Source organism: Cygnus olor, chromosome 9 (genome assembly GCF_009769625.2).
Source record: "Cygnus olor isolate bCygOlo1 chromosome 9, bCygOlo1.pri.v2, whole genome shotgun sequence".
In the NCBI taxonomy this organism is placed as follows: domain Eukaryota; kingdom Metazoa; phylum Chordata; class Aves; order Anseriformes; family Anatidae; genus Cygnus; species Cygnus olor.
This window is the reverse complement of record NC_049177.1, coordinates 26,628,717-26,645,976: the sequence shown is the minus strand read 5'-3', so window position 1 is coordinate 26,645,976 and position 17,260 is coordinate 26,628,717. Positions and strand designations below refer to the sequence as shown.

Here is a 17,260-nt window from a genome sequence, read left to right as displayed (position 1 = left end):
GGCACCGCCGCGCGCCCCGGGGCCTCTCCCTCCCGCGGGCACCCGCGGCGGGAGGCCGGGCGAGCGGGGGGAGGCCGCTGCGGCCCCGCGCGCTCGGGGCCCGGCTGCCGCCGAGGTGGCGGTCGCGCTCGGAAGGCCGCGGGCGGCGCGGGGCGCGGCTGGCCGGGAGCCCGGCGGGTAGCGGGAGGGCGAACGTGACCGGAGGGGAACGGGAACGGTCTGCGCCTCGCCGGCCCTGCCCGGCGGAGTTCCGTTCTGCGCGGTGGCTCGGTTCTGTGGGCGGGTCCCAGAAACGCAGTGGGTGGAGGTCAGCGACGATGCGATGGCACCGGAATACAAAAAGCTGAAGGCATCGAGGTGTTCGCGGTGCCCGCGAAAGCTGTTGTTAGTACTTGGGTAACTTTGTGCTGTGCTCCTGGAATTTTGGGGGGGTGGACTTCATTGATTGTGTTTTGGCACGGCAGCCCAATCTGCCCAAGCGCTGAGTTTGTTGTGGGACGGAGTTTTTATCGTGTTTGTTTGATGCTTGTAATAGCTTTAGGCTTTGTAGTCCCGTTTGATACTGAAACATAACTTCGGTCTGTTAAATACAGATGTGAAAAATAGAATTTTTTCATGAAAGAGGAGCAGCTGTTCTCTTGAGAGCTGAAGCATTAGCATAAGCATGTGGACAAAGAATTGTCTTTTGTTGTGTTTTGCTGTGAAGTAAATTTTGAGTTGACTGAAAAATACACTTTGGAATAGTTGATGTTTATATGCATTTGATGAAGCTTGGTTTGAGGATAGTTGCTAAAAGCTGAGTATTCCTGTCTGCTCTGTGTCCCAAAACGAGCAATTTCTTCATGTTTTCTGTCATATGTTTACTCCCAAGGCTTGTTTATGTTGGTGGATATGAAACCAGTATTTTGACAGGATGCAGGGACTGTATCTAGAAGAACCTTTTTCCCTCAGGTTATATATTCTGATATGGGAAGGGGTGTACTGGTGTTTAAAAACCGGTGTTCTTAATGCAGTGAGATCTTGAGATGAGAAGCAATGTTATGCTCTCTACTTGAGTAAAAAGCTTAATCAGAAATTTGTTTTGTGTTGTACAGACAACAGTAGTGCTGCTGCCTTATCTTCATGGGAAATGCCTTGTCTGAGGTATTCTGGGTTCATGTAGTTATTTAAGGTTGTCTTGCTGCCCTCAACACATTCCCCTCCTCAGTTCTGACCTGATGATCCTGTTCTGTCCCGTGACGGCGGTGTGCAAGTGCTCTGCTGTAGTTTTGTGAGTTCTGGGATGCAACGTGGGAGAGAAAAAAAAAAAAATCAGTCTCAGACACCAAGAATAGCTCAGAGAACCCTGTCAATAGTCTGGAAAAACAGATGTTAAGTGCTCAAGATTAATGCAGAAGTTTAACTGCATTTGTTTTGTTTACAACATAGCCTTTAATTACATACACCTGTATTTCTATGTGCTATAAGTTGCCTCGTTCAATTAAGAGTCTAGTCTATAAATGAACCGTGGAATTTCAGGAATTGTAAGGCTTTATTGATTGTATTTGAGGTAACAGTTCTTGGATATGTTTGTGTGTAATTGGTGGAGGAGGTTGCATGTGCATGTTTTTTGCATGAACAAGTTGGTATTTTCTAACAGCACTTAATATTATTTTAATGCTTTTTGTACATTTTAAGGTATGTTCTGAATATACTCTATTGATTATAATACTGTAATAGTTTGAAGTGTTAATTCTGTCATCTTAAAAAAAGATTGCATTTTTTGGATGGGTGCCCTTCAGTTTCAGTGACATTCTGGTTGTTAGGGATAACACGTAAGAGAAACTGGTAAATCTTAATTTAGAAATAAAAATTCACGCATTTTGTAACTTATGACAACTTCCTGTGACTGTAACTTCTGTTCTTCTAACTGGTTGAAAGTTTCCCAAAGTATCACATGTTTAAATGACCAAGTGAGAATCACAAGAGTTGTTTTCAAAAATCACTACTTCTTCCCTTCCAATAGTAATAATGAATTTTAATTCATTATTAAATCAAATTTATTATTGAAGTCAACAAAGCCATGATTTTCAGAATGAACTATCTTCAGTATGATGAAATTCACTTGAAACCATTTATATAAAAAGCCTCAATTGGGAGGTTTTCAGCAATCACGTAAACAATTTGGGCAACCCAGTTTAATTATTTGTGAAATACTTTGAATTCTGCTAATAAAACTAGTTAGAGGAGATCCAGATGTTCTGATAATGCCAATATTAAGCACGTGCAATTTACTTTTATAACTTGTCTCTGAATTTCTGTTGTAACTGGTATAGCCGTATTGTATCCAGCGTATTTGCTGTCATTTTGTGTAAGGTTTTTACCACTCCTTTCGTTTTGTCATTTCAAGTAATTTCTTACTGTGATGCTAGAAGAAGTGCTAGAGAGACTTAGACGTCAGCGGACCAATGTAGCACTCAATCGTTGTTTGTTTTGCAATCTGAAGGAGGTCTGCTGGATCACATGGCTTTTGTTCTGTCTGTTGGAATCTTGAATGTTTTTTTTTATTTTTTTTACTTCATTACATTTAAGTGTGAGCCTTTGCAAGGGGAATAATGTGTTCTGTACTTCTGTGTTCTAAAGAGATTGCCTGCATGTGATCATGTTATAGTTAATTCTAAGAGGAATTGAAAGTTCCTTGGTAGACAGCTGATCAGGGTCTGTTGTAAGACTGGTTGATCACTGAAGCAACACTACATAAAGAAATTGTCGGGTGTAACTTGCCAGTGGAGGACGTGGGTCCCAATCTTTGGTGTCAAGTTGTGAGTTTGCAGGGAAGGGCATTTAGAAGTGTGAGCTCAGGGCAAGTTCATTCCTGCTACTTCTGATTATCAGTGACTACCGCTTTCTCATGGGGCTATTTCTGATGTCAGATTTTTGGGGAATTAATGATGATCAGGCTGTACACACCTGTCTTTCTATAACCCAGGTTAATCAGTGGAAGTCTGTTGTGGGAAGGTAACTCCCCATTATTTGTACTTATGCTGAACAGGTTTTTTTGTTGTTGTAAAGACTGTCCTCTTCAAAGACTGAAAAAGTATTTAAGTGCTAAAATGTTGCCTCTCTCTGTTAGTAGCTTTGTTTGGAATACATTTTCAGTGTGAGAGAGTTCTGTCGTTCTTTTTGAAGATCCTATCCAGCAGACGATGTGTCAGTTGTTCAGTTGGATCATAATGCGGAATCCCATTGAGATATTACTCTAAGTTTGTGTGCTTGTAGTTGTCCTTCTGAAGAAGTTGGGCTCGTGCAGTCAGATTGTAAGAGGATGAGACACAGAAATGAACAGTAGCTGTCTCTTAAGTTCTGTAGCTGGAAGTGTTGCTGCTACATGGTCTAGGTTATAGCATAGTTAAAATATGTTCTTTTATAATCCAAATTTAGCAAACATCTCAAGTCAGTTGCTTGTAAAGCTTTAAAAATGCTTATGCAGGTGAGGTTTTATTTTTGCGAGTCATTGATGCAGAACATGTTATGCTGGCACTTTGGTGAAATTGTGCATCGATGATGAGTTCAGTTCTAACAAAATAAAGTTGATATTTGCAAATGTTGCAGATTTGTTCCATGTTACTCACGTTTCTGTTTTTGATAGGTTAATGCGATAATTTCAGTTACTTCAGTAAGGGTGCATGTATTATTTGCTCATACAAGGAAGGCTTTCAGGCCCTTAACTTGTATTTTTAATATTTTTATGGAAAAAATCTATTTGTATGGAAAAGGAAAAATATCAAAATGTTGCTTTGCTTCTTATTGCTTTTCCTTGCTTTTTTCTTTTGATTAATGATAAATCAGATGTTTTAAAGAAAGGTTTCTGTTAGCAAACACATCCCTCAATTTCCAAAGAGGCAAGTTGTTGCTTTTTGCTTCTGTTTTTTTTTTTTTTAATCAACAAAGCAGAAATAACTTTTTTATGTCACTAGCTTGTGAAAAGCATACAAGAATGCTTTAGATAATGTTTGTCTTCCTTTTTTTAAAAGGTTTCAAAAACACACACTTTACAGGAGGCTGAATCAAACTGAACTCTGCTGCTGTCCAGATCATGAATCACATTTAAGCATTCATGCATTTTGCTGAAGTTAATAGAATTAGTTGCTGTTTGTTACCTGCTGGTATTACACTGGTTTTGCAAGTGTTTATTTAGAATAAATGTTTTTAGTAGAATCACTCCAGGCACATGAGAAACTTTGCTGACTTGGGTTTATGTTAGAAGAAGTAAAGATTAAAATGAAAAATGTCTAAGGATGATTAACAACTTGTGAATGTTCATTCCTGTATACTGCTTCCATTGCCATAAGCTGCCTAAGGCTTTTTGAAGTGTTACTATAACTTTTGTGTTCTATGCATGTATACCCATAGAGGTTACATGCTCTTAGCAAAAGGGATTTCTCTCTCTAAAACAATCATCTAAATTAAAGCTTGTCTCTCAAAAGTAAACGTAGAATAACTTTTTGCATAGTTTAGAAGGGGTTGAAGTTGTAGTCGAGACCAGTAAAATGACAGAGGAAAATATTTGCTCTATGTCTTAACTCTTTTTGTTGTTGTTGCAGGTATTAAAATATGCTGTTGTCAATAGGAATGCTGATGTTGTCTGCCACTCAGATATACACTATTTTGACTGTTCAGTTATTTGCTTTCCTGAATCTTTTACCAGTGGAGGCAGATATTTTAGCAGTAAGTATAAGAAAGTTTTTCTACACAGATGAAATCTCTATAGAACTGAATCTTCTTTTAAACTATTCTATTAAGGAATTAGTACCGTAAAATTGATAGCAGGTTGTTTAGAATAGAGTTGCTGTAATGCTTTAGTTTAATACAAAAATAGACTACATTTTCAAATGATTTAACAGATGTTGTGTGCTCTGATAACATGAGAGTGAAAGCACTTAAATGACTTTAAGGGAATTCCACTCTGAACAGGTATTCTCTGGCATGTTATAAATCTCTTAAATGAATTCCATGCATATTTGATTTAGATGGCATCCACACCAAAACTTAAATTGCTATCTTGTAGGGTAACCATATACAAATAAAGTAAAAAAAAATATTCTTCCCATGGTTAGTATTATTTATGGCTGTGCTGGAGGTGTTGACAGTAAAGTTTTTGTGTATGCAGCACCTAGAGACATGTATTTTAAAGTAACTGTTAACTTCTGTGACAATTAAGAATAATATTTTTCATGTTAGTAGAGTTTTAAACAATCTTTGTGATGTAAGGCTGATAACTTAAGGCAGTATAGTGACCGTAGTGGTAAAAGTGGTAAAAATTCGGTAGTGTTCATTGCCAATGTAAAATATCTTGTATAACTTCCTCCAAAAAAGTACATGTATTTGTAGGATTGTGCTAAAGCCACTGAAATAATTATATAATGAACAGTTAAATATTGCTGAGTCAATAAAGAATTAATAAAACTTAACAACTGATGTACATTCAACTCATTATATAATTAACTTTTGCAGGAAATTAACTTTTTAAAAAACTTCTAATGAATGCATATTTTAGCATACATACAGTTTCAACTTTTTATTGTATGGATTCTCCATTGAGTAGCCAACTCATGTTGCTACAAAAGGTGTCACGAGGAAGCGGGAAAAAGCTTCCCCAGATTTAAGGTCTTTACAGCATTCCTCTATTTGGAAATGAAAGCACACTGTTAGTATAAAACAAAACTGTAGATCTAGTTTTCTGTTACTAACCTAAATAGATAGCAGGGAATTGAGAGGGGATAACAACATATGGAGTCTATTATTTGCCTACAATAAGCTACTTGGTAAAAGCTGTTTGTCCTTCTCTGTACACAGGTCAATTCAAAGGGGAAAAAAAACAAAACAAAACAAAAAAACAGACATTCAGTTTTTTACTTTATTTTATTCTGTTCTGCAAATACGGTGTTATTGGAGTTGTAGACAGTAGAAAGAGATTTATCATACAGGGTTATTATTTACTAAATAACTTCTTGTTTTGACAACTACGTAAGAATGATGATGTCGTGTGAGTGGAAGACCAGTGGAAGAAGTAATTCTGTGACTTTCATTCATGGTTTCACAAGGTCCTATGTCTGATAAATGTTTTCAATTAAAAAAAAATGATATTGTTTATTTGTATTTATACTTGTATATTTCCCTCGTGTTGCGAACCTGAATTTTCTTCAAAATTTATTTTTCTTAGTATAACTTTGAAAATGGAACCCAGACCTTTGATGATCTACCTGCCAGGTTTGGCTACAGACTACCAGCAGAAGGCCTGAAGGTATTTTATAAAACTAAAACACACAATCCCACAGGCTGTTCTTTGTGTCTACTGTACTTAATAGGTTTCAAATGTAGTAAGATGTGTTGATGAATGAAGTTCGAAGAAGGGAAATCAAGGTGAAATGGGAAAGGACTATTTATGAATAAGATTGAACAAATGTAGCATTATAGACGACAATGAAAAAGCATGTTCTACTTTTTCTGGATGGCTAAGGTAGTAGCCATTCATATCTTCTGGTGGCAGTAGTAAATGACTGGTGTAAAGACAAATTCACTTTTATCTGAGTTAAATAAAACAGAGGAGATAGCAAATAATTTATTTAAAAAAAAAGTATATGGTGATGCTGTAAGCTGTTGTCGTAGTTCAGCTGGTAAAAAGCTGGTTCAGCTAGAAAAGTGTTTACTAGCTAGATGAGTATCAGTTCAGTTACAGTCTGCACGTCTTCCGAGGTAAGTTTGTTGCTGAGATTTTATAGCTCAAGTATTTTGTCAAATACTGGTGTACTATGTTGAATTCAAGAAAAAAAACATACAGTGCATTTTTCTCCATGCCTTATGTAAATGAAAATGAAGCTGATGTGGTTGTGCAAGGGTGGATCACTTTTTAATTTGGTGGTGTTCTTCTAGTACCAAAGAGGAATAAACTGGTGTAAGAATTCCACAGCAAACGAAACTTCAAAAAGACTTCGCTTTCATGCCCAGTGGGTTTTATTCTGGGGGGAGGTGAAGGTAGCACTAGTATAGTTTTTAACTGACTAAATTGAGAAACAGAGGGTGATGAAGTGATTTGCCCAAGTAGTAAGCTAATTTAATACATCAAAAATAGATAAAAAGTAGCTTTTTATCTGTTAGGTAGGTGCAGTCACTTGTGTAGAAATAAAAATGAGTTCAAGTGCTAAATAAATACAGAAACTTTTGTCTGCATCAAGATTTTAATTATTTTAAAAGTGTCATGATAATGATTGAAATAGGATGAAAATTTTATACTTGTTCAGCGCTTATGATTAGGATTTATTTGTTAATGTACAACCTGTAAAACACAGGATGTCAGATTCTGTAATTACTGATGCTAAAGCTTAAAAGTAGGTGCTTTCTTTGGGTTCTGTTCTTAAAGTAGTCACTTATGCCTGTGTTCCACTGGTATGTGAGGAATTCAGGTAGCTGTTGCTTGACATTAGTAGCTTGTTTCCCTTTCACTGTGTCCTTAGAAGAACATCTCCCTGGTTAAAGATGTTTGAGAATATATGCTATATTTTATCTTCTAGATTAAGAAAAGTCTAGTCATGTTTAGCCTTTGTCTTCTATGTATGTATTTACTTAACTGCAATGTGATGTTTTGTGATTTGTGTGTAACTTCTCTATAGAATACAGTTGGTTCCAGACATACCTGTCACTCCTGTTAAAATTGTGTAAATGCTTTGCATGAAACTGTATAGAATCACAGAATCGTCTAGGTTGGAAGAGACCTCCAAGATCACCTAGTCCAACCTCCGACCTAACACTAAAAAGTCCTTCACTAAACCATATTACTAAGCTCAACATCTAAACGTCTTTTAAAGACCTCCAGGGATGGTGACTCAACCACTTCCCTGGGCAGCCCATTCCAATGCCTAACAACCCTTTCGGTAAAGAAGTTTTTCCTAATATCCAACCTAAACCTCAGTAGTGTTTGCTACATGATTTAGGAGAAGCTTGGGAACCTAATTTTAGCTATCAGCAAAACAGTGTAGAAATTTCAATGGATATTGCTTTTAATTGTTACAGACTGGTGACAGGAACAACGTCACACAAAACTGGCAAAGAACGGATTGCTGGTGCAGCTTCTCTGTCAAAAGGGATATATTAGTGTTATAAAAATCTATTCCTCAAAAGAAAAGTACTCTTCTCTTTTTTGGGTAAACTTTATGAATAATGTATATCTATGTACAAAATAAAAGTTGTGTGTATATATATAAAATCTATCCTGGAAAACTGAGAGTTTAAAGCTCTCAAGGATATATCTAACCTTAAGACGATGGTAATACTGTGGAAGAGTTTGATGAATTAGGTTTCTAACAATAATTTCTCGAGTCCGTAGTAGTGCAGTGTCTCATGATTTTTATTTGCATAAAACAAATTACATGCTTTTATTGTTATTTTCTGGCATTTCACTTCTATTTATCAGAAAGTTATTCGTTCTAGTTTTAAAACATTTAAATATGAATCTATTAGGAATATGAACTGCAAAGGTTTCACATGGGTGATGCGTTTAGGCGTTTTGTGGAAAGGTCTCTTAGTGTTAGCCTTAGGCTTTTCAACAAGCAGCAGAAGAAGAGACTTGAAATTCAAGGGTTACCATGCAGAGTAACCATTTCTGTAAACCTTGCAGGCACATGAGTAAGCAAAGTTCTTTAAAGTCTTAATATCTTACTTCATAAAGCATCAAAATTGAATTTTACAATAGCATTGTGAGTTGAATCCTGATCGTCAATGAAATTCCATCCACTGATGCATTAATTGCTGCCTTTGAGCTGTAGGCTGGTAATGCTCCAGAAGGTATTTGTTTTGTGAATACAGTCTGAGTTCTGCAGAGGTGTTAATGTCAGAGCTTTTAAATCACTCAGATTTTTCAGACTCGGCTATTTAACCTCTGCTAGTCATAAGATCTAATACCGATCTTTGCCATTAGAATAGCATATTTTAAGAGCTGTAGTACACTCCAGAATACTTTGTCTATAGATCTTACTGTAGGTCTTAATTTTTTCAGTGAAAATATTACATCAACTAGGACAGTAATACAAGACAGTAATACAAGTGCTTTAGCTCTGGCTCATGCATTACCTTTTCTAGATTCCACTGGGGGGGGGGGGGGGGCAGGATGAAAACCTTTTCTGGTGAAATGAATTAATTGCAAGTTTTTGTTGCTTTAATTTTTTTTTAAGTAAGGTATTACGGAATGAGAGCATAAAAATCAACAGTAGATCATGTGGATTATGTATTTGTTCTTTCAATCTTACTGTGTCCAGGTTAAAAAATAGTGTGTAGCACTTGTTGGTTTCAACTCTAGTGTTCTATGGAAGGATGAGTTAACAAATAAAAATCCTGGAAGGATTTTTGTTACTTCTGTAATTTTGCCATTTGTTTTGAGGTAAGAGTAACAGAATGTGCTTTCTTTGGTACATTAAGGTTGTGCCTGTTGGATTTGAATGTCTTGTACGAGTACTGAAAGAATAAGGATTCTCTTCAACTTCTGTTTTGCAATTTCTCTTAATTAACACCAAGGTTACCACCTTAATGTGACCAAGGTCACTTTTCCTTAATGTGGCTGACGGTCGTGGCTCCTTTCTAACTGATCCAGGTGACGCTGAATGGGATAAGATAAAGAACATCTTAAACTGACCTAATGATGTAATGTTTGTGTTGTGTGATGATGTATTATTAATAAAAATAAATAAAGTTGTCAAACCATTTTACCTGGTATGCGTTAGTCTTGACGGTGTGTGGCTTTCTGAAAGAAAAACCTTTTAATACTTAAGAATGTTCATGTTTTAAATAATTCCAAGCAGACAGACAGACTTTGGACTTCGAATGTTCTCCCCCCTACCTTTTAATAAAAAGTTCAACCTTATATATCTATATAAACAAAGCAACAAAAGAGAATTTTAAAATTCAGAGTCTGAGTCTGACAAATGAAAGCTAATAATTCAAATAAACTTTTGCAAGACTTTCTAAACTGACTATAATTTTCAAACTGCATGACTGAGATAAAGTGCAAAATCAGTGCAACACTTACTAAATCTATAGTAAAGAAAAACTTACTGATTCTTCTGAGTGATAGGTATTTGTATTCTCTATGAACTTAGAGCAGCAATTTTTAAAACTAGTAGCTTAAGCAACTTAATAGTAGCTAGCAAAACTGGTGAACAGAACAACTTGAACAGGTAACTGATTGTTCTGTTGCCTGTTGCCAGTAACCCGCCAAGTTATTTTTCAAGGAAATATAGTCTGTTTAGACAAGTGGTTACATTAGTGCTCTTGCCTAATTCTGTTCCTAATGCTAAAAAAATGGACTTCGGGTCTTACCAGTCATTTATAACTTTGTCTTTGCTGCATCAACTGAATGCATAAAATTGGAAAATGATGCACACATGAGCAGAGCAGCTACTGTGTTAGGCTCCTATTTTTGGGAGGCTCTTCTTCGGATGATTTAGAGATTTGACCAAAAAAGTAAGAGTATTCTAGAAAAAGAAGCAGTGAAGTTCTGGTCTCTCTAGAGCTAAAATAAATAGTGTTGTTTGGTATGCATTTTTTTTTGTCATTTATCTTGCTTAAATTTTTATGTCAGCAGTGTTTTGAGTGTTTACAGTTGTAGGGTAGAAAGTTCTAATGAGTAGTTAATGTTGAAATCACATCATGGAGAGTGACTAGTATCAGTACTTTCAGTGTTTAGATGAGTACGTTTATTCTGAGAGAAGCTGTAGAATTTTTGTTAGCAAATATTAAAGCAGTAGGTTAGGAGACTTTTTGCTCCAAATGTTTTCAGTATTGAAATGTTAACTATCACTTACAACAATCCAAACGTTGCTTTTATATTGGTATTTGCAGAATTTCCTACTTCTGTGAATCTTTCAACTGTAGCAAATTTCATGATCTCTAGGCTTTGCATACCATAGTAAACCAGCTATTTTGTTTACTAATTCAGTGTTAATGGTTGATTTCACACATGAAATTTTCTTGTTTTGCCTTTTAATTGACAGTTGTTGAGTTTATGTTGGTGCTTCTCAGGCTGTTACATTTCAGTTTGCTTGATTACTTTGGGTGTGTCTTATGACAGTAGTTCCACAGAAGTAATATAAGAGTAATTCCTTTTTATACTGGATTGTACTGCATAGTCTGAGTTAACAATTTCACATGATATAACTGGGAAAAAATATATGTTCTTCTTAGCTTTCTAATTCTTTGCAGATACAAAAATTCTCATAAAAATAAGTAGGGATGTTGCAGAAATTTTGTTATGATAGGACTGATTTGATAGTAAGAATTTATTTAGCTGTTGTATGGAAGTGTATGTTTTTCTTTCCTTATGCTTGTCCGTCAGCTGTTTTGTTAAGCCAAAGAAATGAAGCTGACGATATCCTGTTACTGTTTTTCAGGGATTCCTAATAAATTCAAAACCAGAGAATGCTTGTGAGCCTATAGCCCCCCCTCCGCTGAAAGACAACTCAACCAGTGTTTTTATTGTGTTAATTCGAAGGCTTGAGTGCAACTTTGATACCAAGGTAAGGTGTTATTCTTCTCCTCTTCCTTGTTTCAAGGTCTTTAAGAATTTACTTGTGCTTAGAAATCCCTCTCTCCCAGCAGGGTGGATACCGATGTGAAGGGAGGGGAGAATTTTATAGTGTCACAGTTGGTTGATGGGGAGAGGAGACAGTGCGCTGCCTGGCAGAAACAGGCAGACATAAACAAGTGGCAGGATGAGAATGATATTATTCGGTACAACAGCTAGATGTTATATTGTAAAGTATTGTATAAACTTTGATCTGCAGCTGAAGTGGAGTGTTTGCTGTTATTTTAAAAATACAAAATTAGAATGATTTGCATTTGGCTATAATACATGGTTTTCTTATAAATGAACCTGATGTATGGGGCGACAAAGTATGCCTTAAGAAAAATAGAGCTTTTCAATTTGTTGTTGACTTTCATGAAATAAAAGGAGATTCAACCATACTTCCTGTTATGTAATATATTTAATTATGTAGTATTGTGCTTAATACGTAAGTTCTACCCAGATAGTGGGTTCCAGCCGTAGAGGTTGCCTCGTTGTTCATGTAATCTAGCTTTACATCAAGCTCTGGGAGGTCACGTATTCTGTACTGTGAATCCTGTCACCACCTGTGTATATGGTTTAGCGGGAAAAGGGATGGCAAATGACTGCTTGCCTTCTGCACATCTTCTTTGCCTGTCTAATAGATGCCTCTAAATCTATGGGACAATGTTAATTCTGAAGGTGTTGTTAATGTAACAGGTCAGGAATTTTGTAGTGGAGTATGTAATTGCTTGTTCATTAAAAACAACTTGATGTCTTGAAGTCAGCATTTTGACTGAGCCTTCAGCTTTTTCACCCTGTTGTTGCTAAACACACATTTATTGCTGGGCACAGTATTTTGAGAGATTCTGAGTAGCTTTGGAAAGTCTCTCGACTAGAGGCAAGCGTCAAGCAGGAGGGAAGACATACGGAATTGTTTTTCCATATAGCTAATTACATGCTAAATTTGAACTCTGCTGTTTTTAATTTACGCATCTTGGTTTCAAAGAATCATAGAACCAACCCAGTTTGGAAGGGAATCTTGAAAGATCCTCTGGTACAACTCTTTAATGGAAAAGAGGGTCTAGATGAGGTCATTTAGCACCTTGTCCTTAAAAACTACAAATACAAGTGCATAGCTGTTTCTTGATTTTGTGTATGATGCATCTTTACTAGTCCAGAAACAATCTTTTTTCCTTCTGTTTCTTTCTTCACATCTATTTCTTACAGGAAAAATTGTGTAGCAATAGGAAGAGTATAGGCTGGAAGTAAGTTGAAGCAGTTTTATAGCCATTTGGAATGTGTCTTCTCGCTAGTTAAAACTGACCTAGCTCCTGTTCATGTTGGTGACCTGTGTGCGAGGGGACTTGTCAATAGGGGGTGGTGCTTTGCTTTGAACTGCATAATTACAAAACTGCTTTCTCAAGCCTGCATTTAGGGTCTGGTCATCAGTGACTGAGAAACACATTGTTGACCTCTTGTAGGGATCTTAGCATATTTTCTATCTAAATATAAAACATGCAGCAAAATAAGTATCATGTAAAATTATGCTACATGTTTTATTAGAATGGTCTGGGGTTATATGTAATTTAAGTAAACAATACCTCAATATATTAAAAACTCTGCCTCTTTAGGCATAAAGGCCAGTAAATACATTATTAACCATTACATCATAATGTTCGTCAGACTCCCAGGCATGCATTTATGTTTACATCTAAAACTGTGGGTTTTTTTTAAATACTTAGATTCCTCAAGATGCTTGCATTTTCCAGTAACGTTATTTTGCTGTTTGGAATTTAATTGTTAGGCGCATTTTGGGAGAGAATCTGAACTGATGGCACTCTGAAGTATATAATTATTGAATAGATTTGATTTCCATTTTCTTGCAGTGGAATGTTACTATGGAGTAAGAGATCATATCCAGAAGCTATACCATCCTGTTTAGATATATCTTAAAAATGAGTTAATGCTTCAGTTTTACTGCACAATGTTTTTTAGTTTGGGGCCCAGGGTGGCTAGAATACAGTTGCAACTCGTCCATATAATTGCACAGGCAATAGTTCCTTTTTCTTCAAAGCAGGCTGGTGTCTTTAAGTCCATGCTCCACGGTAGCTTACGCAGAAGGTGCCTGGCTGTGGTTGTTGTTTCCAAGCAATGTGCCTTGGACAGTAAGCCTGTTACATGATTGTAATTTGAACTCAGTTTCGAGTGCTGTATATAAGCAATCTTTAACTGTTAAAGAAAAAACAAACGGTTTGAAAACACTGAAGTGTAGTATACTTGTTTCTTATGGTAGCGCATAGATAGGTTGCCTAGAGTGCCTAGATAATAACAAGAATAAAGGAGAAATAAAATATTTGTTTCTGTTTAAAATGAGGACAAAATAAGCATGATTATGAAACATTGAAACAATTTTAATGAACTAAAAGAACAAAATGTAAGACAACCAATTTGGGCAATGCAAATTAAGTTCATTTTATAGTCACGTGGAAATATTTACAATCACTCTCTGCTTGTTAGTGACAGTTTAAGACCAGAGGCAGACTTTTTATTTCATGCTTTTTGTACTTTATGAAGAAGTACACTAGTGGTTTGTGCATTATTATATCTAACTGAAGCTATATGACTTCATTAAAGAAGTACATTTTAAAAAACATCTTGCTTTTTTGTTCTTGGCAGTTTCTGAAATTTGTTAACTTGAAATGGGTCTTTTAGTTATTAAGATAATTCAAGTACTAACATTAAAAAGCACTTTTGGTTCTTATGATCTAATTATCTGGTATTTTGGAACTGTGGAATAGAATTTGTGTGAGTTGGTAATCCAGTCAGTAGTTTATAAGTGTATGTAAAGTAATCATCAAAATATACATTCAAAATGTATTAGATAAACAGTAATCTGATAATGTTATTTTCAAGTCTTAGCTGATAGGATTATATCAAAAATTACATTAAAAAATAAGTATTAACAGTGAAAGAAACAATTGTCTGTTTATTTTAACTCGTATTTCACAATAACTTGAGAGACAAAAGACTTAATGTTATGATACCCTTTTACTTTGTTTTCACACATTCAACTTAATAGTTCTGGACCTCTCCTACCACTACCTTCCAAACTTTTATCTTAATTGAGAAATGATTATAGATATGTTTGTATGAAATACAAGAATGACAGAGGTTTCTTACCACAATTCCTTATTCAGAGCAATCTTCTGAATCAATGAAATCTTGATTGTTTCTCTTTTCTGTTCTAATTTTTTCCCCCTCTTATGTTTTTCAGTCTTGTGCTTAGTCTTGTAATGAATACTGTCATCAGGCCAAAAATGATAGAATAAGGTCCCATCCTTTAGTAGTGGCTATTCCAAATAATGTAAGGATCGCTGTATGAATAGGTATAAAAAGAAATAGGTTTTCACCCAAGTAAGAAAACAGTTAATCTTACACCTCTTCCTGTTTACATTTTAATTACTGTTACAAGGTTTGATAGTTTTGTGCATACTGTTGTTAATCTTCCTTCCCTTGTTGGAGTTGTTATTGGCTGTTTGTTTTTCATACTACAGATGGAAGTTGTAATAACACAGTTCTGTAGATATGAAGATTGAGGTAGCCAAGGATAAGCTGTAATAACCAAGAAGTTTTAAAGTTCAGATTACTTAATGAATTTCTGTATTCCTTTCTTCAGTTTCAGTATTTTGTGAGTTGTGATGTATGTTATCAGTGATGATTCTACTGATGATTCTGTCACAATCTTGGACATATAGATATTCAGTGTCTTTTTTAATCCTTTCCATGTCTTCAAATTCTTATTCCTTTCTTTTTTTTTCTCCTGTTTTTGCTGTTGTGCGGCATACAACAAGGCTTCATACTTCAAGCTTGACTTAGAGAAGATCTTTTTTTCTCTTTAGAATAGTCAGTGGACATTTTCTACCTCTACAATCTTGTGTTCCTCACTGTGATTTGTGCCTTGAGAAGGGAAATTCAGTATATACATTTTTTCTACCTTAGGGGATAAAGATCTTGAAAAAGAGCACCAGAATTTTCCCTGGGGTTTTTTAGATCTGATAACAATTGTCTGATCTTTTTTTCAGTTGTACTTAATAATTGTCCGTTTGCCCATTACATAATTACGTATTTGAATTTGTTTCCTTAAATAATTATCTGCAACTAATAAATAAAGTACTTACAAATAATCGTTATAACTGTCCAATGCTATCTCAGTTCAGAGCAAGTTTTTTCCAGCTATAAGCAAGCTTATGCAGTTTTAAACAGGAGTTGAATATGGGATGAAAGCCCATCAAGGTTCTTTAGTACTTTATGCATTTTGTTTTGAGCTTTTATACTGTCATGTATTCATTAGAAACTGTGTCTAAATGAGTAATTCAGCTGTAACTTAGTTATGTTTACATTAGTGGTAATCACTGCAGTGAATACCATTTACATGGACCCTTGGCTTTGCTTGTATTGCCAAAAAGCTGGTATGTTTCAGAAATGTAGTTGGTCAACAGTATATTTAGAATTTTATACCTATACTTATTTTGTACTTTTCCATGAGAAACCTTACTTGAAAGCCCACGTATCAGAAGCTATTTCTTTAATGGCACAGAAAAGATGTGATTTCATGAAGAGTAAAATGATAATTTCTAGTTCACCAAAGTAATTTATAGTACTTATTTTTTAATATGATTTAATATAATTTTTAAACTACCCATGGAAGTGTTTTATCCTTACTTAAATGTAAAATCTGTCTGCAGAATCTTAATGACTTTTTCTGGAATAACAGCATATAATTATATGAGTGTAATAATTATCTGATTTTGTTTTGAAATGTGGTTGTTGTTTTCTAAGTGAAACTGTGCTAATGTTCATAACGTCCTGAAAGTCTACTTGTCTTACAAAGGACAAAGCAGTTACTGAAGCAGCATTTTGAAGCAGTATTCTTTCTAATAAGTACTCTGTATGGCTTACAGGTTTTAAATGCACAGAGAGCTGGATACAAGGCAGCTATAGTTCACAATGTTGATTCTGATGACCTCATAAGCATGGGATCCAACGACAGTAAGTACAGGTATCACTTCTTCTCTCCTGTTTGAAAATCATTTCTCCCACTAGAGCAAACAATATTAAAGTCTGTATAAAGTATTATGGTGGACTACGACCAAAACAACAACAGTAACAACAACAAAAGCCAACAAAAAACACTTAACCTAAAGAAAACAAACAAGCAAACAGCAAACAAAAAAAAAACGCTCCAAACCCCAAATCCTCCTGCATTTAATGCTTTAAAATGGGAGTTGTTAGTATAAGAACATATACGTATACTTGTGTATTATACGTAGTGTTGAGTTTGTATGTTCTCTGAGTGTGTCTTTGGTTTACCTTTAATTTGAATTTATGAGATAGATTTGTATGATTGATGTGGAAGATAGCAAATGTACTGTTAATTGTCTTGACTATTAATTAGAAATACAGGGGAAAAATACTCGTTTGGAAGTAAATGAAACTTCAAAATATGACTACTTAATGGTTCGTGGTTCCATTTTGCTATTGAACTGCAGTGTGCATTTTTCTGTTCCTTTGAACAAATGGATTCTTTTATTTCTTATGAATACTCCTTTGGAAATGAAATCTGCTTCTGTGGAGATACTCAAAACTTGCCTGGATGCCATACTGTACTATGTGCTCTAGTTAATCCTG

General features: G+C 35.4%; 1 protein-coding gene across 3 annotated transcripts in view; it reads left to right on the top strand.

Moving 5' to 3' along the window:
* Positions 1-17,260, top strand: part of RNF13 (ring finger protein 13) — a 33,940-nt gene that overhangs the window by 731 nt on the left and 15,949 nt on the right. For all 3 annotated transcript variants that reach the window (XM_040566936.1, XM_040566935.1, XM_040566937.1), the window contains exons 2-5: positions 4,584-4,707; positions 6,203-6,283; positions 11,418-11,543; positions 16,534-16,621. In XM_040566936.1, the coding sequence (XP_040422870.1) occupies positions 4,594-4,707; positions 6,203-6,283; positions 11,418-11,543; positions 16,534-16,621 (409 nt within the window). In that variant the 5' untranslated portion in view covers positions 4,584-4,593. The remainder of the gene's footprint in view (positions 1-4,583; positions 4,708-6,202; positions 6,284-11,417; positions 11,544-16,533; positions 16,622-17,260) is intronic.